The sequence below is a fragment of the Gavia stellata genome, chromosome 3 (genome assembly GCF_030936135.1).
Source record: "Gavia stellata isolate bGavSte3 chromosome 3, bGavSte3.hap2, whole genome shotgun sequence".
Classification (NCBI taxonomy): domain Eukaryota; kingdom Metazoa; phylum Chordata; class Aves; order Gaviiformes; family Gaviidae; genus Gavia; species Gavia stellata.
Window position 1 is genome coordinate 90,831,004 of NC_082596.1, and position 24,055 is coordinate 90,855,058.

General features: G+C 39.6%; 1 protein-coding gene across 1 annotated transcript in view; it reads right to left on the bottom strand.

Annotated features, from left to right (window-relative positions):
- Positions 1–474: 474 nt before the first annotated feature.
- Positions 475–24,055, bottom strand: part of PIGN (phosphatidylinositol glycan anchor biosynthesis class N) — a 92,587-nt gene continuing 69,006 nt past the window's right edge. The window contains exons 20-28 of the mRNA XM_009816087.2: positions 22,397–22,499; positions 19,991–20,093; positions 17,727–17,813; positions 15,016–15,071; positions 14,456–14,531; positions 13,048–13,121; positions 10,151–10,193; positions 8,359–8,411; positions 475–856 (exon numbers count right to left, since the gene is read on the bottom strand). Coding sequence (XP_009814389.2) covers positions 733–856; positions 8,359–8,411; positions 10,151–10,193; positions 13,048–13,121; positions 14,456–14,531; positions 15,016–15,071; positions 17,727–17,813; positions 19,991–20,093; positions 22,397–22,499 — 719 coding nt within the window. The 3' untranslated portion in view covers positions 475–732. The remainder of the gene's footprint in view (positions 857–8,358; positions 8,412–10,150; positions 10,194–13,047; positions 13,122–14,455; positions 14,532–15,015; positions 15,072–17,726; positions 17,814–19,990; positions 20,094–22,396; positions 22,500–24,055) is intronic.

A 24,055-nucleotide genomic window follows, 5' to 3' on the forward strand; every position in this document is an offset into this window, starting at 1 on the left:
GTCTGAATGCTATTTCACAGTTCTTTAATCAGGTTCCTTTTCATTTGGATCAATTACCTGAGGTGCCATACCGCTCAGCTCACCCAAGCGCAGGAGGCAGCAGGAGAACATGGTCAGCAGCAGCAGTTCACACTGAGGGTAGCTAAAAATCTGTTGTCTTACAAGCAACAGCCTCACAGCATACCAGTCTCAACCTGCCTCAACATATTCTCACATGCACGCTGACACAGCTTGCAAAAAGCGTAGCCAGTTTCAGAGATATTCAAATGCGTATGCCACATCGGCAACATACAAATCAGTGACTCACCCAGACTGATTTCATTTATGCTTTAGTCTGTGAGATGCTTATGCGAGACATGAAATTAAGCTAGGACTTTGCACACTCCTAATGAGAGTGAGCATGTGTGAGACAAAGAGCTGGCAGACAAGTTATAACAACCAAAAAACCCCCAAAAGATGGTTGCCTATTTCTTTTAAAAAGGACTTTGTTGCAGTTTTTATTTTCAAGAAATATGTACACTTGGTTTTTTAGCCCCATTGATGTCTAAATGGCAATCTCCAAATGCAAATTTCAGTCACGGGACAGCATTTAACCTGTATCAGCAGAGTGATCTGATCCCTGCACGGGATTCTGGCACTCTAGTCTTTTAATTTCTATTAACATTCCAGAGATGGAGGTTGGTTCAGAGGAAGCCTGAGTATGGGAACAAGGCAGGAAGATTTATCTCTGTATCATGTGGAATGGTGCTTAGTCCTTCTGGGAAGTTCAAGTCTCTTTGTAGTTAGCAGCTGGGCCAGTCCATTCATCAGCATCATAAATATGGTCAATGACATCACCAGCACATAGTGGCTAATGCTGCAAGGAGGAGACAAAGAAAAGAAGTGAGAGAAAAATGCAAATTTGCAGAGTAAATAAAACCCTGACATAAACAACCCTCTGAATATTTTTTTTTCTTTTTAACTAGGCCTAATTATTGGCCTAGTATGTCATTTTATATATGCTGCTCCCAGAAACCAACTATTATAGCAGCGTTATCATGCAAAAACCACAGTCAGTGACAAAATAAAATGGTGGGGACAACAGAAAACACAACTAAGAAATGAGCGTATACCAAATGAATAAGAGGAACTGAGTGTATTTTTCATTCAAGTGGGTAATTCAACGTATGTGACTGAAACCATTGCAAAACTTCCGTTTGCTGTAAACTGGTAACGCAGAATCTAGGCAGAACTTGCCATCAGGTAGACATTCCTTGGTAGTAAGACAACTCAGATATTTATGTCTGCTGAAGTGCAATTTTCTAGAGAAAACACTATTCCAGTGATGAGCAGCTTTAAGGAAAAAAACCCACTACTTTTTGACTCAACATTTCTAAAAATTGCAGAATTCGCTGCTGTGGTAACACATGGGTTCAAAGAGATTAAACAAATGAGTTCAAGAGTGGCTAATAAACACAATACAAAGATGAAGCTTCTGGGTTAGGAAGTCCTTAAGTCACTAACGATTAAAAGTATAACAAGCAGAGAGCTTGTTCTCCACTTAAATTCTGGTACCTGCTGTTCACTAGTGTTACAGATGGGCTATTTAGGGTCAGACTGAGATTTGACCTAGGATATTCAGCATCCTGTGTTCAATGACTGAATCAAGCTGCTATTAATGTAAACCACTAGCCATTAAGAAATTAGAATTTTTCCAAATCCAGTGACGTTTCAGGCTAGAGTTGCAGATGAAACACTGCTGCACCTATGTCCATCACGCATCCAGTGCAGGTGTTTGTTTTTTTTCTGGGACTACTGAAGATACTGGCGTTCTGACATGAGAGGTACCCGTACCTCCTGATGCACCCATCTCCACTATTTTAAAGCAGATGGCTCTTTAGGACGAGTACGGTAACTTCAGACGCGACAAAGTCTGAGTTTAGTCACAAAAAAGGACTGCAAGGAGCACTTGCTGCTTTAATGACTTGGAATTTTTGTCAGAGGACTCATTCAGTTTAAGAGTTTAGCCACAGAAGAGCAGAAGATCTCGTAATGCCGACGCTACCAATCCTCATGACCCCGAGACTGTGACAACCCTGCCACTAGCCTAGCACAATTTAGCTCTGTGAAGTGGAGAAGCACCAGATCTTAACCAAAGTTGGGCTGCTAACCAGTGTGAGAGAATAAAAGTAATCCAAAAAGTTCGCTACTGAGTGGGAGCTCTTCCACAGCCAGGATACCAGCAACCAAAGGAGCCAGGGTCTGACCAAAGTGGGTGGAGAACACTGAAAGGGGCTTGACTCATGCTACAAGATTTTTCTGTTTCTGTTGAGTCTGACTAAACCTTCTCACAAATACCTTGCTCAAAATACATAGTTTTAAGAAATCAGTTGCAAAAATCCACCAACACAAATGGGCTCAGACCTCAACAAGCGTAACCCACCCCAACAGCCTGCAGCTTGCATCTCTGTAAACTCCCACCTGTACACAGCACAACTGAAAACATTCACTAATGTGAACAACTCAAGGTTTAAAATATCAGACAGGAGTCATCTTTCCTACATGCCTTTCCTAGAAGCATCCCCCCCTCCAGCTTTAGCTAAGCAGAACAGCACACCTACGAGAGCCATGCTGCTGCCCTGTTTCTGTGGGGAAGGTGTAAGATGACACAGCGAGAACATGAAGTTCAGGCACAAAGCATACTTTCACCTGGTCAATGCACGTCAGACTTCATAGTTCACAACACGTTTACAATAACAAAGATAACACAACTCCCTCAAGAGCTGCCCTTGGAAGTCCACCTGGGTGTGTTACAGGCTCAGTTTCAGTTCTCCATGGGAAAGGACATGCTGTCAAGTGAAAGACAAACCCTCCTTGCAGTTATCTTCACGGCATACCATAATGTGCCCTTGGGGACTGTACAAGCATCACAGGTACAGAAGTTTGTGTAGCTCTTAATGGGAACAGCCACCCTGGTAAATAGCTGGATGGATTAAAGTCTCATGCATTACTGGTAACACCTCAACCTTCCTTCTCACCTGGCACCAGAACTGTAGTTTTTCATGTAAGTAGCAACACCACTTTCCTTTTAGCTTTCAAAGAAAGCTTGAATAAGAAATCTGAAAATCAGAAGCCAAATGAAGACTCTGCCTTTATTCCTACAGACACCCTGAGACAGTCATCAGAGGATTGGTGGTGACTTGCTGTCACCAGCATGGTCCTTACACAGGCATCTGTGTTCCTGTCTGTCCCAAAAGGGGCTTTTCCAGATGTGGGTGCTAATCAATTATTTTGGGGGGCATAGAGAGGGGCTTTCTCAAAGGAAAAAAGTCTCCAAACTCTGCCTAGCTACCTGTCAGTCAAGAGACTGGGTCCTCCGTACTTTTGTAAAGAAGAGTGCTGCACACGCTTCTCCCTTGCTATACTGCGAAAGGCTGAATACTTATGCTCCTTTTTTAAAATATCAGATGTTCAGAGTAAAGAAATATATACATATATTATGCCATAAAGCACAATTAAAAACAATTTCAGTCTACTTGTCACATAATTACAAACAGCCAGCATCTCTGGGGTTATCAGCAACTGGTACTGCAGGGCCTGCAGGCAGCTCTGCTTGGCAAATTAGTTCTCAGGCTGGGGTAATGCTGTAATTAAACAAACAAACAAAGCAAGACTCTTACAAGTATAGGCCACAACAGCAGTGGCAAAATCTTGATCCCTATACAATCCAGAACTGCACCCTCGGCTGGATCTGTAGTTACAGTGAAGCAGGTAGTTCTCAAAACAAGCTTCCTCCATCAGAAGTCAATCCTGAGCTAGTAAGAAAAAGGAGCAAGATTCCAGGCTCCAGGCAAGTTAGATCCATGTGGAGGAAGAAGAGACATCAAACAGGTGCAAAAGAATAGCATAGTGGGGCACAGTGGGGCAACGCTTACAAAGGATGAGATGGGCAGGGACAGGTAATAGTAGGAGAAGAGGTAGCTGGTGTAGGGGATCGCAGATGATCTAAGGTAAGGCAGCACTGTTCAATGGAAAAGTGAGTGCCCTATGTATGGATCAAGGTCAACAGGCAAAGCTAGTGCTAGGAAGATTTTGTATCAGGCAGGAAAACACCTGTTTCGGTGGCAAGGAACCAAAAGGAGAACATAGGAGGTACTACGGTCTCCTGGCTTTGTTTGTGACAGTGTACATCGGTGAGAAGTACTAATCAAAGACAAGAAAAATCAAAGATCAGTAAAAAATGGTGTGTGTGTGTGTGTGTGTGTGTAAATCAATCTTGCTCCAGAAGATGGCTTTCCCCCAAGACAGCCTAATTCCTAAGATGGCAGATCTGGCTGGAAAGACAGGAAGATGCAATAAGTTACCATAGCAATTAAAAAACTAGAAAAAAACCAACAACTTGTGCAAGGATTTGGAAAAGCACTCTCCAGAAGAGTCTGAGGACCTTATTTCTACACGACATGCTACTTTGACCTGTGGGATTGTTCCCAAGCACACACTGAGACCCCAGATTTAGATTCTGAATTTTAAGTCTACTGCATTTCCAGCCATGATCCCACACTCTCTCCTCTGTTTCACACAAAACAAATCACAAAGCACATCACTCCTAGCTCCTGTTTTAGAAATTGTTGGTAAACACTGTTTTCCTCCTAGTTACGTGACCTCTGTTTTAATAGTCAAACGTAGAAGCCCCAGCATCCCAGACCTGAAACTGATTGTGTTATCCTAAAACCTAAAAAATAGTCTCCTGTGCTTTATCTGTGTCCCCTGAACTTTAAAACTGCAGAAAATGAGTTAAGATTGTACCTTTCTCTTTATCTTCCAGCAGCTGTTATAAAAAGAGGGAGGGAGTAGCCCAGTACGTGTCTGTATAAAACCATATAATACTGTCATATAAATATAATACTGTCATATAAAGAAGCTTTAGGGTTTATCTTGACTATCTGAATATACAGCTATTTACAAATTGCATATACTGTATAGGTATAGCAAGCTTTAAAGGCTATATCTCTCTATCTGTAGAGATTTATAGATAGGGATAGATAAACATACCTTTGAAGCCATACAGAAAGTATTTTAGTGACAAAGAAGCTGAAAAGCCAGCTATTGCATTTTTCTGTTATTAAAAAATAAAAGCATCTGTCAGAGCAAACTTCTCATGACCATGTACTACACACTGATACATCACAAATACTAGGAAAACTGCGTTATTATTTTTATGAAATGTAATGGTGTATTCTTCTAGGGCATATGATGCAATTTAGGGTGACCTCAAGATATATAGGTAGAGGGTAAGGTCAGCAGACCTCAGAAGCTTGCGTAAACCACTGCTACGAGTTCTACATTCCCTGCAAGATTATTACCCCGTTATTATATCAAAACAATGAAAAGCGCTCTCTGAAAAACAAGTTCACATTGACCTTTAAGCAAAGAGGCTTTAAAACTTTCTAAGAAGCCATAAATATTTATGGTAATCGATAATTTACTGAGAGGAGGAAATCAATGGTGCGTTGATAATTTGCTGAATGTGGAAATACAAGACTGTATGGTGCGTTGATAATTTGCTGAATGTGGAAATACAAGACTGTATGTTGGATCTGTTGTTGCTCAGCATTTCATTAATGATCTGGAAGAGTGGGAAAAGTAGAAATCTCCTTACATTCAAAGCCAGTACTTAAGAGGCGTGGTGAATTCAATCAGGAGAATAAAGACCTTGCATTGTTAAGGCAGATATGAGGCATGGTAAAATGACATGGTAGAATGAGATTTAAAAGCCAGAAGTTAGGGGTGAAAATTAAAAAAAAGGAAATATGTCAGTTCAGTAAAAAAACCCTACTTCCAAAGAATGAGAGAGATCCACTAGGAAACAAGACATCACCATAAAAAAGCAGTGAAGGCGGTCTTTTTATCGCAAGGGATTTAAAACCAGCTCTTACACATGAAACTTCTGAGGACTGGTATCAGAAAACCCAAGTATTGCCTAATGAGGGATCCCTACTGAACTTGCACATTCTTAGTAAGAGAGAGGACATACACAAGTTTTGAAGTGTGATAATTAGAAAATCCATAGAAAGCTATCATCACAAAAAAGAATGATTATGGAAATATACATCAGAAGCTTTGCAAATGTGGCACACACACCACTGGACTCTGACAGAGTCCTTTAGAGGAATGAATCTTCAACCGGGCAATTAAATTGCTGCTTTTCCACCCGTGATTTCAATGATGTAGTAACTAGTAATATAAAAGGAACTCTGATAACTGCATGCGCACACACACGCTTCCTATCTGTGCCACAAAAAAAAGGAAAAAAAATATTATGAGAGCAGCTGTCCCTAAGGGTGCTCCTATTCTTTGTTCCATGAAAAGCTACACAGGTTTTGTTGAGATACACAGTTGGGAAAAAAAGAACCATGATTTCCTTAACTGACTCAGCCTCCTTGGGAAAATTTTGGCAACACCTAAAATGTCAGCTGAGATGGGATATTTTCAGACCTTGCTGTCAAAGCAACAACAGACAACACCGCAAGGGGAATGCCAGAGCTGTCACTGCAGTTGTAACAGGAGGACAGGAAAGAGCCATGTTAGTATCTCTCTCCCACTGTTTTTGGGAATTGCCCAAAACCCCATGAAACTCATCTTCCCTTTCAGGAATAAACAAACAAACAAAAAAAATCTTCTGCTGTTGCTGGCTAATTTTGCCAAGCTTGAGGATCACACATTAGAAATCTGCTCAGAGGAGAAGCTTCAGGCACCAAAAATATTGCTCATGCTACGTAAAAGAAGGACCACTTCAGTTCTGTGCCTATGGCTTCACTTTTTTTCTTATGCAACCTAGTCATTTTTATCTTATGTGCATATACATACATACAACACATATATAAAGAGACTACAATAAAATAATGCAAAGCCAAGCACTCAAAAGTGAAGTAATGACAAATTTAAGGCTGCCTGAGCGTTATGCATTACTACGTTAAAAATTAATCACAAATTACTCTTTTGAAAGGACAGTTTCAGTGCTTTCTTCAGTGCTCAAAACACACACACACAGAGGCAGAATTATGGATGTGCATAATGCGCTCCCCTAAACTCTTCAGGATAAGGCAAACTTCCAGATGAAATGGATCCAACAATCTATCACCGTTGTAAATGTCTATGCTATGAAGACTGTGTATCAGAGAGGAAGTTTTTGGGTACTTGTAACAATTTGTATTTTGCTTGCTAACTCCCAATTAGAAAGCTTGTTGCCCAGCAGAACAGAGCTTTGCTGAGGTCTTTAATATCCTTATTAATCTGCATAGGAATGCAAACCAAAGGACGAGGCCATCTGATTTACCATAAACTGACCATAGCAAGGAAGTGTGATGTTAAAGCATCGTTTCCACTGTTTGGTCTAACTGTATCTCCTCCCATTAGGAACCTTCAAAAGTTAGCTACAGACAGGAATTTGAACCTCCAAAACTGGCAGAATACATGTGCGTGCGTGTGTACACACATGCATGAGCTGGAGGGAATGTTGGGGCTCAGCAAAACACAGAGTAAATGTAGACTAAACAGAATATTAACAATGGGTCACTATTCAACTTCTGTTTAAATAACAGTGTCAAGTGACCACATTGGCTGGATTATTAACAACACATTCCCTGCTAAGCTTATTACAGCATATTATCTATTTCCACAACTCAGGGAAGGTAAATCTGAAATGTGTATTCCTTGTTATTTGTTATTTCTGGACTATTCACAAATAAGACTGCACAGTTTAAAACCCACCCCATGATGCTGTGGAGGCTAGTATGACTCATAATGCAAAACAAATTCTCTCATTTTAGCTGTGATTTCTGTGTTTAAATGCTACAGATTTACTCTTCCCCAACTAGGGGGAGGATAAATGCATGGGTCCTGGTAGCCACCAACGTATTTGCACAAGGTTCATTTAATTCACAGGGGGTTGTATATGGAGGCTTAACTAGATTCAAGACAATTAACAATTTCGATAAATTGCTATTTTAATATTGATTACAACTAATTAAAATGCAAAAGAGTAATTAAAATATTTTTTTGTGTAATTACTGTTCTTTAGAAATCAAACAAATCCTACTAACCGTATTTCTTGACATGCTAGGTTCATGACTTACTCCATGTTGCTCTGGAACAGGTTTTAGGACACAAGTTTTGGCTTGGGATATATGTACAAGTATATATGTGTGCACGCATGTGTACACGCATATGTACACATGCATTTTAAGTATGGGGAACATCACTGAAGCATTTGATTAAGGAGAGTAATTGGAAAAAATTACAAGACTTCTGAGTAGATAAACAACAGTATTAACCTACAAGCCTTTTAAAAATGCAATGGAGGCAAAAAAAATACTGTACCTTGTTCCAATATCCAGCCAGCTTCCATAATCTTTAACCAAAAAGAAAAAATGCTAGGAAATAAAACAACTTTAATTAGTACATCAACATTGCACAATTTGAAACACAAAATTAAGAACCATGTTTCCAGGCTGTTTACTCCAAGTTTCTAATTCTTCAAGTAGAACAAGGGCAAGACCTTTCCAGGTATGCTCATTTGGACCAAAGTAAAGAATAGTCTAGGAGCCAGAAATAGATTTAACATGGTATCAAACACAAACAGCTAAAGATGGATGAAGTTCTGTCAAGCTGGGCTTGCAAGAAACAGAAGATTACCAGCAGAGAACTTTTTCAATAAGAAAAGCCAAGCCACCTTACTGCTTGAAATAATGGGATCCTAAATAATGCCTAGTGCCAAAGAGAAGGCTGCATATTGTTTTCATGGAATTCCACCACAAATTCCTTTGGGCAACTCTGACAGTTCCCCCGACCTGTAAAATGGGAATAGTGTTGGGAGAAGACAGAACTTGTCTATTAGTGAATCCCCCAAATTCTAGCTGGTGGCCACATTGATTCAAGACCACAAACCAGTTGTCTCTCTCCTTTTTTTTTTTTCCTGCCAGCTCTCTCATTTCTTGACATACACACAGCTCCTGCCTATCAAACCTCTTTGGTAATATTTTGTTTTGTACCCCAAGTACATATTTGCTAATTGTTTTAAAATAGTTAAACCAAAATAGGAAAATTTGTAAGATATAAGACCCGGATATACTGGGGCTTGCTACACACCAGTACATGCCTATACTCTTCTTTTGGTCTAGTTAGACTGATTTTATTAGTGAAATGCTATGAGTGTGGTTTACTGGTATTTTAATCCTTTTCCTGGGGAAGTTGTCAAAAAATCAGATTAGTCACACAGACTTATTTGAAACCACCCAAAACTATACATTCTCCATTTCTCACCCTACACACAAATTAGACATTATTTGGATTTTTACTCACTGTTTTTCCTATCAAGTGAGATCCACAGATCACACTGTACAAGGAAATCACATCAGAAATGCTTACTCCAAAGGGATGGAACGAAACAGCATGTACGAAGTGAGAACGCCAGCTCTCCCTGCTGCTTTGTAAATGTTTCTGTTTTACCTTGTGATACCCAGGGGCACTGCTTGCTGGGTTGAAGAGAGTTTGAGAGGGCAACAAAAACGTACTTTTAATCTGTAAAATTTATGTTGGGACATTGTTCACCTTTGGGTTGTTTTAGCTAGCTTGGTTTCTGGATGAGAGCTTTCTGAAGATAGCATTTCCTAAAAGCTTATTACAAAGGGCACAAAGTGTCTTCTTGGATGTTGCTGATTTCCTGGATTCTGACAACTCTAAGAGACCTGATGGGTAATGCATTTCTCCATCTCCTCTCTTTTTGAAGGGAAGGTGGGGTGAGTAAAAGGTTCAAAATTCCTGAAAAATTAACTAAACCCTGCACACAGCTAAAACCAATATTCGTATTTAAAAACTTCAGAAGAATTTGATTGGAAAGCACATGAAAAACTCAGAATGATAACTTATTACTTCATTTTTGTTTCTTATTACTATGAGAATATTGCTTCTTCAGAAGCATTAATTACATGAAATTCAAAGAGTGGTGATTGGAGGAGTTTTATCTCTAAATTATGCTAGGATTTCAATCCAATTCACTGCCCTAGTTACAAAAAACTTTGAAGTCTGAAACAAATTCAGATCTCTCTAGACGGAGTTAGGAGAGCCCTCTGCTCCTTGATCTTTTTGAAGAGAATGTGCAACAGCTACTCACCAAAGCCATAATGTCTGAAATCACAAGAACAATGAGGAAAAGGCTGCAAAGAAAAAAAAAAAATAACCAGACCATCAACATGTTACAAAGTTTATTAAAACCCCTATAAAGAAATTAAAGTAAGATATGATTTCTTGCACTTGCCTTTCAATCACTCAGATACATTTCAATTTATTAGAGAACAGTTAAAATATATGGCTAGAACATCTGGCATTTGTAATCCCACCCTGCTTGAAAAAGACATTTCACAGTAACAGAGTTTCAATTTTGCAATAGAGAAATGTAACACAAGTCATTTTTTGGAGAACAAGAGCATCTTACAAACAGCACCTGCCCATTCCTGATGCAGGTTGCTCATGTGCTGGTTAGGCCAAATAAACCTGATTTAGATGTTTCAAGATGGACTCAAGAGTGAGCAAAGTTGTTCGGCATAGGCAGACAAATACCTGAGCCGAGAGGTCCTATCCTGACAACCACCCTGATGGGTAGGAGGCTGCTAAAGGAGGTGCTCACCCCTCTTCCAGATCTCTGGGTGCCCGAAAGCTGCTCTGGGAGCGCCCAGCATTTTGGTGGCGTGCTCCTAAACCCATGAGCCTGTCTGTCAGGTGGCAGGTTACTTCTGGAAAGTAGGCTGCAGCCAGTAAAAGGAACCAAAAGGGAGCACACAAAGCTATTTTTTCCCCCATTAACCTAATCTTCTTTTCATTAAACTATGTAAATCCTAAATTACATGAAAGCAATTGCTATAACTGGTTAAAACTAGTTTCTAAGTTAATGGTGCTGAAGCAATGTTGCAAACAGCCAACCCATTAATGGAGAAGTCTTTAACTAGAATACAGTTAATTTATCAGTACTACCATCATAAATTCATGAAACTTTTTTTGGAAAATGTCCCGCTACAGCATTGCACGAGCATGTACTGGGGGCCACCCATACCAATGCCTCCTGATGAGGAAGTTCCCGATATTGCCTACGCCAGCTATGCTTCATTAGTAAATAAGGATGAAACAAACCGACTGTGTCTCAGACGCACTGAAAGGCTTCTCTCCACTTACCTATGGCTCAGATAGGATGTTGCAATCTTGTAGTGCCTAGGAGGCACTCAGCTAGAGGGCTGTTTTCACAGGTAAGCTCCAAGAACGTATTCTGACAGAACATTCCCCATGAACAGTGCAAAAAAAATATCTTTACTCTATAAATGGAGAGTTTAGGAGCGATTTGTCCAAATCGCAAAAATCTACCTTTTTCCCTTCTGAACTGCAGGAAGCATTTCACAACAGAAGGACACCACTAATTTCAGGGCGTGTTTATCCACCACAAAGACAAGATTGTCCCCTGTGATGGCTTAATTTATCTAGCAGGGGCAGCAAGAGCAATAGAGTGCAGCACAAACTTTGGGATGTGCTGACAATCAGAGCACAACCTCTCCAGGGATCCTCGCCACGTCTTGTGGTTTCTGCCTTTTTCCCAGGCTGATGCTGTGGCAGTATCACTGCTGTTGGTACCTGAGCACAGCTAAATGAAGCCGGCACAAATACCAGCCTGAGTTACAACCACAGCCTCATAAAGCAGCACAGACATACTCATGTCCCCTGGTTTAAGAAGCTGATATCGTTTCCCCTCTCACACACTCGGATGCACATTCCATAAAAGCTTGCAATATCACAAGTTAGGAAACATTGACCTTTTTGATGCCTGAGCCCTAGAAATGGAAATCACTAGCTGGTCTTCTGAGCAACCCCAATTCCTCAACACAGCCCTGCTCTTGTATAAGCCTTAGTGAGGAGGACACATACCCTTCCTTAGGAGTCCAGAGACAGCCCAAGTATGCTGCACACACAGCTAAGGCAGAGAAGGTAAAAGGGATGGTTAATCTTGTGCTGCCCCTCCAACAAGAAGTCAGATTTCAGGCTGCTCTGTCCCTCGTTAGTACCAGGTAGTGTTGTATAAGGAGACAGGCAGGGCGCAGGCAGGATGGAAGCAAACAGAAAGGCAGAGGGGATCACACTGAGCAAGGGCAGCTTCCTCCTGCTCAGCTGAGCAATATGCAGAACAGAGTCCCTGCTGTCCCCCTACCACTGACAGCAAGACTTTTGCTCAACGCCACACAACATCCCACAGTGACAAACTCAAAACCAAGTGGCTGACAGGGACCTCCTCTGTCTCAGCACCATCCATAATCTGACATGATGAGCAGATGATTCAGTCATGTGCACTGGGTCCACTGAAAGGGGTAGGGAGGGCTAACAGTTAAAAAAAAATAATCTTGAGACAGTGAAAAGCATTGAGGGTATTTCAAGTCTGGATACAGCACTCTGAGGCTGGGTTCCTGTCTCACATTCTCTCTGGAAAGTCTTCAGAGATGGGGAAAGGACTGGCAGCCATCTAGTCCTACTGTAAAAAATATGTAATACTGAACACACCTGGGAAAGATTGAACTGTAATGGGAGGGCATTCAGCCTTTTTTTAAATGCTATTTGTGGTGAGGTCAGTGCTACAAAGCTGTGAATTAGTTACATTATAAATGCATTGTTTTAAAAATATTATACGCTAGGAAGAGATGCGATATAAACCAAAAATCAGACTTTAAATTCTGCTCATTTTTCTACATTATGGGGGAAAAGTGCTTCTTCTGTGTATTGTCAACAAAGAATATTAAATATCTGATTGTTTCAGACAGGGCCAACACTTCCATTTATAATCATTTACCACTAAGAAAAGAATCCTGAGTTTGCAAAAATAACTGAACAAAAACCCCAAACCATAATAACAAATAAAAGTAACAAAAGTTCTGGTTGATTTATTTTTTTAAATTTAGATTGAGATTTGACAATTCTGAACTCTTGCAAAATAGATTTGAAACTCTTACCAATGCAGAAATATAGCACTTACTGTACCTCTTAGAAGACAGTTGTGTTGTGACTTGAACAGCTTCGAAAGCACATGATACCAGAACAAACGGGATTACAACCTGTTTAAAACACAAGCAACATTTTGGTTTATAGCCATATTTACAAAACAACCTGGAAGGTTGTGGAAACATTTTCATGCTTTTGAAATTATAACAGAATGTGTATGTTACAAAAATAAAATATTGGCAAGAAAGGGTAGAAACTAATTTTGCAGGAAGCATGTTTAATAAATGAATAAAACCCCCCTTCCATGGTCATAGCTGAACTGCAGTGAAATAAGCCATAAGGCAATATGGAAAACTATAATTAAAACACATTAATGATCTTCATTTATCCATTTTACAACTGGTGATAAATACTTCAACAAGGCTAGAAGACAGAACTATTCAGATCCAATGTCTCATGTGACAGGCTGCAGAGCTCCAAGCGTAATAGGACAATTTCATCTCGACCACAAAAAAATCTGAATACAGAATGTATTCAGTACAGCAGGGATCACACTGCCCCTCCAAAGACAAGTCAAGTAAATGTAAACAGTTCAGTAAATTAAGAACAAAACAAACAAACAAGTTAGAAACATGAATACTGCCTTTTGCTCTTTCCAAGTTGACTTGTAATCCTTAAGTTAGTAGTGTAAATGCATTGCAACTCTTACAGGCTAAAACATTTTCCCTTGCATCCAGAAGGTTTGTATTATTGACTTGTGTCCCGCATTATAACATGCAGTATACCTATAACTTAAGTCTGCTTTCTTTGGGACAGAGGTAGCAGAAAGGCAGAGGCAGGAAATACTGTTTATTTTAGCAATAATCCATAAATTCCATGTCTCCTCTCCTATTTGCCTCTCTACCTCTGCTTCCGGCAGATCCTGTACTTAAATACTGGAAAAAAGCTCCCACATCGTGCCTGCAAGCAAGAAGTGCAATCCGATCTTTGATAGATTATTAAAAAATATAAAAATAAAATTAATTGTAAAATGACAACCTAATCTATAGAGCATTTAAAGCCTCTACTTAATGCAATGTAGATAGATAGAGCTAATAAAATATATATATCTCCTCAATGTTTCTGTAGATATACTATAGGGAAAGCTTATAATTTTTAAAATAAGCTAAGTCTTTTCAACATTTAGAATTTCCATTTTAATATAATAAACCAATCTACTGCAGTTATATTATACTTCCGTACACTTCAGCTTCTCTCTTTTGGAAATCAGAAGGATCTGTCTCTAGAAACACTGCAAAGGCTGAAAGCTTCACAGATGGTTAAGAAGGCTAATGAAGCTCAAATGCATATATATGTTTTTGTAAATTGCAAAGTAACAACCCGGTAGGTGATATGTTATTTATTAAACAGTGCTTTGAGGAAATTTCACTAGGGTAAGATTACTAACCTTCAGCACAAGCAAGCCTCCCATCATGAAGGGACTGAACACAGTCAGGAAACAATAGACAGAAGCAGGATCAAAACTAGAGAAACGTGAAAAAGACATTACAACATATCCTTGAAATGGCATTTTCCATTAAAAAAAGAGCATTTAGTTACTCCTGTAACACACTGTGAGTATATACATTTTTAAACAAGGCTTCCAACTTTCTCTTCTCTTGCTCAAATATTAAATTAGCAAGGACTGCCTACCTCACTTTTCTTTCTCTACAGTTTTTCTCTGCTTGTGTCTTTCGAGGCGCCATGCTGTTGGTGGGCAGCCGAGCTCTCTGCTCACGCTGCCATTAACTTCTAATGGAAATTGAGATGACCTCGTAACTAACAAGCTCAGGCTCTTAAGGAACATGTTACAGACAGCAGAAACAACATAAATTGTTGTCATTTATCACTGACTACTGCTTTAATTCTACTGCCCTGATTTTGCTAACCAAATTTATATTTAGTATGCCAACTGTAGGAAGAATTTTTTGCACCCTACTGTGTCTCAGATCAATGAATAAAATTTACCTGTTAACAGAAGCTATGTTTCCAGTGCCAAAAAAAGCTGTCACTATGAAGAAAACCTACATGTATTTAAGGAAAACACACCACAGAAATAGCTGCACTAAAAACCAGCACTTCCCTCCTTCATTCCAATTTACTTTCAAAATCCTATCATGAAACTACAAGAAGCTGACACACTATTACAGCTTTACACTGCCTTAAGAAATTCAAAGTATTCTCTAGCTCTACCCAAAAATTCACACAGGACTATGTCGATTTTGAAAGACAGGGACTGCCTGGGTAAAATTTTAGAGCCCCTGCCAGAAAACTGCAGCTTGTTTTTCTGGGTCCCTACCTAGCAAGATAAGAACATCCCTGGACCACCATCCCAGCTGTGCATTCAAACACACATGCTTTTGCAGAAAGAAATGACACATGCATGTGTACTGCGCACCAAAAGAGATGGCTTTATTGAGGAATTGACCGTGGAAGAGATAGTTGGCTAAGAAAGCAGACTAAAAGTTCCTATGATATCCCTCCCCTAGGTTTGCTGTCCAAAGGTTATGCTGAGTCTATCCATTGCAACACGGGACTCTCAGCTTTTTCCTTACTTGAGGGAGGGAGAACGACTCTGGCATCATCTGTATAGCTGGAAGTTTTTTTATAAACCCTACGCTTTTCATCTAGGTACAACACTTGCTGCTATATGAGCCCATGAAAGATATTCTTCTACCTCCTGAGCTCACTGCGGCCCATTATAGCTCACATCTCTTCAGTCAAAGAATGTTTATTAACTGCTTTTTTGCGTCAGGCAGAGGGTTAGTCAGTGACAATGGCTGCTGTTGCCAGAGCTCCCTCTGGTCCTTCCACTCCTGTTTTAGTTCCTGCATTGGATCATTTAAATCTCTGCATAAACAATTTGCTACCAACTGTTCAGCAGAATCATTGGGATTCCAGTATTTTGGAAGGATTAGGTCAGCATAACTAAAGAAATTATGCTTCCCAAGAGTATCAAATCATTTCAAGTTTAGTAACACAGCAGTCTAACAGCATAGTGCAATTCTGCCAGTTAAGATTTATAAGAACAACAGTGCTGCAATAAAACAAAAAAATACCAGTAGCACATTTATCTAATCAAAATGCTAAGCATAAGCAATCTGAATCTTCTTCTGGACGATCAGGCTATAAGGTCCCTCAGTACATGCTGAATTTTGGGTCCTATATAGGAACCTTGAGACAGTCTTAAGATATATAGCTCACAGGTTGTAGTTGCAATGCGACTGCTCTATTAGAAAACATTTCTCTTTAATACCACTATTTCTAAACATTAAACAGCATCTAAATTAAAAAAGCCACATCTTTTGAGCAGGTGTGTATCATACCTGGTCTCTGCAAAGGAGACCTGCAAATTGTGTACTTCTTCAGGAACTGAACAAAATACATTCATGTGTTTTAGATTAAGATAAGATTAAAGCAATGCTACATTCAAATGTTAAAGTAGCACTGTGCTGGACTGTTTGATTTTTGTACTACAATTGGATTGTTTGATTTTTGTTTTGGCTAATTTTAAGCATCTGACAGACAGCAGTAGCTTTACAAAAAGTTAGTTTCTTTTTTGTGAAAACCAGCAAAATAGCAAATTTCAAGGGGTCTCAGCTGCTTTTCAGGTATACTCTAAAGCAAACACAAACGTTCAACACCTAGCAAATTATTTTGCCTCCTTCCTTAGTGCTGAACTGCCTTCTTAATGAGGTATCTGTCGCACTTCCTTTGCTGCAGGTTCCCAGTGTCCAACAGGGTTGTCCCAAATTCCAACAGCATAGACTCTGCGACTCTGATCCACCCTCTCAGATTTGGTTATGCTATGAACTATAAAGCCTGTTCTTGCAGACACCAGTATTGAGACAACTCCCTCCCCAGCTCCAGCTATGATAACCCAACCTGCACTAGAAACCGGTACGTTCTAGACTGGCTCATAATTTCTCTCCCACTTGCACACCCATCACCACTGCTGCCAAATACCTCTCACTTAACTGCAGTCCCACGATGGAAAAGAAAAATGACAATATTATTAAGTCTGTATAGTATTAAAAAAAATAAAAAAATCAGTTGCAGTTACAGTAATGCAAAATAACTGCTATATTAGTGAACAAACAGCCCTTCTCTCCCAAGCCCAAATAATTTCTAATCACAGAAACCTTGTGTGATATAAATAATCCTAAACTAGATTCTGGGAACAGTTTTCATTAGAGTTTGCAGGAACTTTCCTTCTCATCTCATCTGGCTGGCCATGGCCAATGCTTGCCCCTAACATTTTCTTCCTAACACACTGTCATACTCTAAAAATGAGAAAGTGAGTATAACATTAATATCACCTTTCCCAACTGATTTGTGAAGGCTGAATGAGTTCCCTCCAGGCAAAATGTAATAAAACTAAACTAAACTGAAAATGGGACCCCTTAGAAGAAGTTTACTTCGACTGTAATGGCCATGAGAGACCAAACTTTTTAAAGTGGCCAAGGAGCCAGATTCTGAAACAGTGCAGTTTGTACAAAATTTTTTATTACTCTATCAAAAACCACAATGTACAAGACCATTGTCTTTCGCGCAACATGAGTCTAATCATCTTCACTATCTTCTGTTTCTAACGGCTACCACGCTACAAATTTTGATTGCAAGGCCTTTTGAAACAAACCCATCTTTTCCCTGGAATGCAGCAACCGGCAAAAGGATACAAAGAAGAAAGACCTGCGGACGTCATCTAGGTGGAGCTGTCGAAACGGAGTTATATCAGTAGCATAGGCGAAGTTGAAAACAGCAAGCTGGAAAGACAGCAGAAGAAATCAATACCCAATATCAACTGATGTACTTTGATAAAACTGCCATATTTTTACTGAAATGAGTGAAAAATAAACCTACTTTCCTATCAGCTGTGATTAGAGTGGCATTATGCTGAGGACTGCAAACCTTTCCCATATTTTCATTACACTTCAATGAATCTGCCAGAAAGCTTGTACAAGTGAGATGATCAAATGAACAGTGGCGCTTCCACTATTATTTACACTAAAACCAAACTTATATGCCCTAGATTTATCATCATCTTTATTCATCATAAATATTCCTCCTACACACATGCACTTCCACTGCTCACATGAGCATGTGGATAAAGACCCACAGAAATAAAAGACTGCAATTATCCTCAGTTGACTTATGTTGTGAGTGAGAATACTAAAATATTCTCCATCTCCTTCACTCAGTCCTCAGCATGATATCTCTTGACCTGAAGAGAAATTGACTTTATGGAGTTTAAGAAGTCAATGAACTCCTTTTCACTGGGGAAAAGAAAAAAATTCAAGTAATAGACATTCAACCCTGACAACATATTAATTAAAAATAATATCACATCATCAGAGACCCAAGCTGGATTCTCTAATACAAGCTTTACTTTATGGCATACATTAACAGGCATTCTAGAGATTATTTTTCTAACCTATAAACGGGAAGCAGAGGGGGAGCATTATTGTTCCTTTCACTTGAAACCAAAAGTCAGACGATCTACACAAGTGATAACAGAAAACCTAAATACAGCTCACCTATGTTCTTTTCATTTGCATTTGATTAATAAAGTGTTAAACACTGTTTAATGCTGCTTTAACAGAATTTTATTTGAAGACAAACAGAACATCAGACCACAACCAGGCAGGCAAGCATCAGAGATGCCTCATTACAAGATGCAAAAGGTAGAGTGGGTTCTAGAGTAAAAGAGAAAGTACAACCCACAGATGACTGTGCTGTGCTAGAAACCTCCCGTTACAATCATGGCCTCAACCTAAGCGTACCTTTTTACATTCAGATTCCTTCTCTATCACTTAAGATACCACAAAACATGCTCACACAAAATACCACAAGTATACGTAGCATAAATACTGATTCTCATTTTCATTTCTGATATTCAGCCTTAAATCAGTAAATCCTGTTCTTTCTCTCTTTCTCCCTTGCAGGAGAACCACAAAAACACAGTATGTGTCAGGTCCGCTCTTGTGACCGCTTTGGCTCAGATTTTTACCTCCCAACACTTCTCCCTAAATACTATGAGCTGCAAAAGGAAGGAAAGATGTGTACTGCCACTTCTCTTACAAATTACTCTGGCCACTCCCACGCATCTGTACCCAGATTCTCTGTGATCTGCATCAAGGGTGACACATTTGGGAGAAGCAGGGGAGAGCTGTGCTGCACACCTGCCTGACTCCGAGCACCCAGACGGCTCTGCAACAGGCACTTCGCTTCTAACTGAATCAATGGCGTAGCCACCGTTTGTAAACCCTTGGCCTAATCTAAATCTAAGCAGCAGCATTAGCAGCATAGACTTTGAAAATTGCTGACAGAATATACTAAATTTTAGGATGAAAGAGGTTGCATTGATACGTATTATAAAACTCCCTCTCCAGGCAAATATGAGAATGTACGAGTTCCAATTTAGTCTCCGACTCCTTGTCTGTCTAATCTTAAATAAAACACCATCCTTGAAGAGAAAGAGCGGCAGGACAAAGTCAAATAAGATTTCTGGTATTTTCTATGGGTCATTTCAGAAATCAAATTATTTCTTTTCACCCTCTCACACGGGCTCTGCCATCAGAATAAAAAAAGTACAGTGACATTGTACTTAACTCTAAAGAGAGCTGGTGTACCTTATGCTAAATTAGCACTACACTCGACGAACAGAGCTTTGTAGCCTACAGAATATACCACTAAGTCAAACTGATTTCATGCATTCCTAGAAATGGCTCTAATGTGGAATATCTTCATTAGCATCAATTATATATCTCTCTTAAAAGGTCACATTCCCATTTCATAAAACAGCTGATACTGGCTTCCCAAACTTGAAGAAATGCAAAGTGTTGCTCTATGAAAACCACTCAGAACATTTATTATATCCTCGAGGGAAAAAAAAAAAGTAAAGCTGATAATATAATCTCATATAGCTATCTGGAGCTGTTACCTTTGGTTTGAGTGAAAGACCATAGTGCTGCAGTGCTTCTTGCTCCATATTTATCCATGCAAACATCAAACCAGACAGCACCAGTGGAAACAGAGCTTCATACCTGAAGAGTAACACAATAATCATAGTAACTTCAGTCACTAACAACTATTTAACATCAAATATTGACATATTCCTTTCCTTTTTTCTTTACGCAAATGATATACCAAAGACCTAGTGGCATACTCCCCCCTCTCTCCCTATTTCTGAGGAGTACCCACAGTTGGTTGGTTGAAGTTTGAAGCCATGCAGTAATTAAATGGTAAAAGTAGGAGAAACAGAGGCTGCTTCAGCTTTGTCATGTTTTGCACCCATTTCCTTATTTCATGGCTGCCACAACACTGGATGAGTGCTCATTGTGTCATGATTAATTTTAACAAAACTGGAATAAAATTAGAAAGAAACAGGAAAAAAAATTGCATGTGGCATCTGTATAATAAAAAGAGCATTACGTTTCACTGAAGTCAAATGTCCTTTTCTCTACTACATACCAATCCATTGCAATAGCAGCATCAAGTCATGCTCTAACCAAAGCAGCTAAGCTATTCTAGCTAGAACCCCGATCTTAGAGGAGTACTTGTGGTTCCTACAGCACTCAAACACAGCAAACTATGAGTGTACTTACATGAGAGACTGAAAACCCCGCATAACTTAGGGGTGTAGATTGTCATTGGATAATATTAGTTTCTCCCTGCCCTCTACATCTCAGTTGCACTTCATGGTGCCCCTCAGGTTTGGGGTTTTTTTCAGGATAAAACTACAATACTGACACTGACTGTGACACTAATACTGACAAGACTGTAATTTTTCCTTTTTACTTTTTTCCTTCTTGGACACAGATGTCTAAAAATAAGAAAATTATTGCAGTTGATATTGTTTCTGTATTGTGTCTCCCCACTAATGTAACTACAAAGCAGTTTCAAACTGGAATAAAAAATTTTGGATAGACATTTCTGCTTTAATTACCAGAATTACAAGCAGTAAACGAATATGAAGATGACAATGCTTGGGTTGTCAGGAACAAAAGTACCTGCAAGCCTTAGTGGACTACACTTGCCTACAAACTGAATGCCTTCAACTGAGTCAGTGTCAACTGGTTGCATGCAACCATGCTCTTCAGCTGGCTTCAATTCCTCCACTTAACTGCACCTAGAGAGGTGCTGGAATCACCTAAGCAAGGCACTGCATTATCATTACATGGTATAACAGAGCACTGAGGAGAGAAACACTGGATACTTTTGGCACTAGGCATCTTGGGTTTGCTATGATTAGTTGTTTTGGGGTTTGTGATTTTTGGTTTTGTTGTTTGTTTGTTTTTAAAGAATCATGCCAAAATTTCTTGGCCTATTTGAACATTGTAGGAAGACAGTAGAGAGCTGTCAGCGTTTAAGTGGTCTGGTGCAGGGCCAAAATAGAAAGAGGGAGGTTACCAGCCTGAAACAGCGTAACATTAACGCTTTATCCAGTACCCAGGACAGGCTAAGAAGGTTAAGCGCAAGAGTGTGTGTGTGGACAGGAGTAAGATTAGGATCAAAACCTTAATGGCAAAGTGGTAGGAAGGGGAGTCAGGAGATTTTTTAAAAAAAAAAAAAAAAAAAGCTTCCTCTGAAATAAGAGTATCCACAAGGGGCAGCTATTGCAAAATGTCTGCTGCAAGATATTATATTCCACTTAATTTTCCAGTGTAATTAAATCCAGAGGATAAGTGGGAGGGAAGGCAGAAAGAATGGTTCCTATACTCCCCATTAATTATGCTTTTAAGAGCTACTGAGTATGGGAAAAAAAGGGTTGCCTGACACAGTGTTTTCTTCACTTACAAGCTCTGAGGAGTTGTCTTTTATTCAAAAAGAAGCAAGACCTACTCTTTATGGGGACTAGCATCCCTTTGCAAAAAGCTACTTCCATGAAAATCTCTCTGAATAAAATTTTCCCTCATTTTAGGGCTACCTGTTCTCTGTCGTGTGTCATTTAAGCCATAACTAGACACCAATGCTGAGCAGCTGGCAGAGAAGTTATTTCCTTTTATCTGGAGCAGAAAAGCACATGCCAAAACAACAAAAGATGTAAACTAAAACAGACTTTCTTATTTTGGTGCAAGGCTGTTTGAATGCATATCCTTCCAGCCACCTCTTGGTCTAGCTGAAAGGAAAGTCAACTAAACAGACTGTTTATAATACAAGGAGAAACATGGAAGTTCCCCTGAAATTTTATTTAGGAAACTAAGCAAGGAGATAAATGGTGAGACTACAGCTGGAAGCACATGTTACACCTTTGACAGAAATGTTCATGAGATTCAGCAGACAGTTTCATATTTAGCCCTTGATTTTCATATGCAAGATCAATCCAAACAGAGTAAGAAAGAAGTACCCTGTGCTGAGAAGCAGGTAGGTAGACATCAGGGAGAGCAGTATGCTGAACAGCCGCTGAAAGAGAAATGTGGGGCTCAGTAACGGCAACACTGAGGAACAAACTGCAATAAAAAGAGATCCATCAGTCACTACATGCAAAACATTTAATCCTCGGTAACAAGATAACATTCTTCAAATCTTGACACTTTATGTACAGAAATTCAATACTGGTCATATATGCCCTACTTTTCAGAAGTTACTTTTGCTAAAGAAAACCCAATGTTTGGAGTGTTTAATATTTATCAAAAGTAATTTTGGTTCTCTATCATGTTAATTCCCTGGCTTTCTAGTTCACACCCTTAATAATTTCTCATTAACTGATGTTCCCTTAAGATAATGCAGAAGCACTATCCCAAAGAACTGTCAAACCTGCCTGTTTAATACCATTCTAAGAACCACTTACCATGGCCCTGAGAACCTCCAGCAGCTCAAAGACCGCAGTTACAGAGCCATCGCTCCACTGGATTAGATTAGGAAACCTGCCACATTTTGAGCTGCAACTGAAAATACTGGTAGTACAGATACAGAAACTACCAACTTATTAGCCTCTCTACTTGAAAGGTTTAAAACAGGAATATTTAAGGAACTACAGGGGACCTATCTGTTGTGATTAATGCCTCTTGCCTTTAACTTGTAATGCATTTCTCTAATGCAAGTGTGGGATCTTATGAATCATGTGTCGCTCCTTAGAGCAGTCCATTGCTCAACTGCCCAGTCAGCCCTGGTTTGCAGAGTCCGTGCTGCCCCTAAAGAGACTCCCCTAGTTGGGAAACTTCTGCAGGTGAGGACAGGGCCCAGCGGTTTGCAGGAGGTGAGGAAAATCGGAAAGAGAGGAAATGGGCTACTGGAAGAGTGAGTAAAGAGGAAGAAAAGCAGAGGAAAAGTGGCCAGTGCTTGAAGCAAGGAAAGGGAGAAAGAAAAGCACTGCTGTGATTTCATCTTTAAACCTGATTTTTTTAATATGAAAATTTTATGTCTTTATAAAGAAGTACATTGACAAATAGCATTGGTGTGATTCTTCATTGTGGTATAGCGCCCTCACATTACTGAATCACTCAAAGACTGCATCAACAGTAAGTCATAATTAATAATCACTCTATTAAGGAACAGAAATAAAACTATAATATATGGAAAGTGCTCACTTGTTTTTATTGTCATAGTATACTTTAGTATTTACAGTAACCATATGGACGAAAGAGAGATTAGGCTGTTTCTAAGACCTGCGGGCCAGCATGTTTTATTTCCTGGCTTTCAGCCTTGGCCACTGCTACAATTACAGAATAAGTGACTTCATTTCAAGGGTGCTTCAGCCTTCCAGCATCACTTGTAGCTTTCTATACTTAAAGAAGGCCCGGCTCAAGGAGGAACTCCAGGGACCTCATCACAAGTCAGAACGGCTGAAAAGAAATTCAGTGTGGCAACCAGCCTCAGTGAATGACACTCAACAGATCAGATGTGCATCATTCTCTGAGCGCAATCATGTATGAGAACAGATGAGTGGCTGGTAGATGATAATTAGCCATTCCCTTCCATCTCTGATGTGACACATCAGATATTAACCAGCAAAAGACCTGCAGGTTTCTGGCTGACCTATGCAAGTCTCCGTATGTGTCCTCTG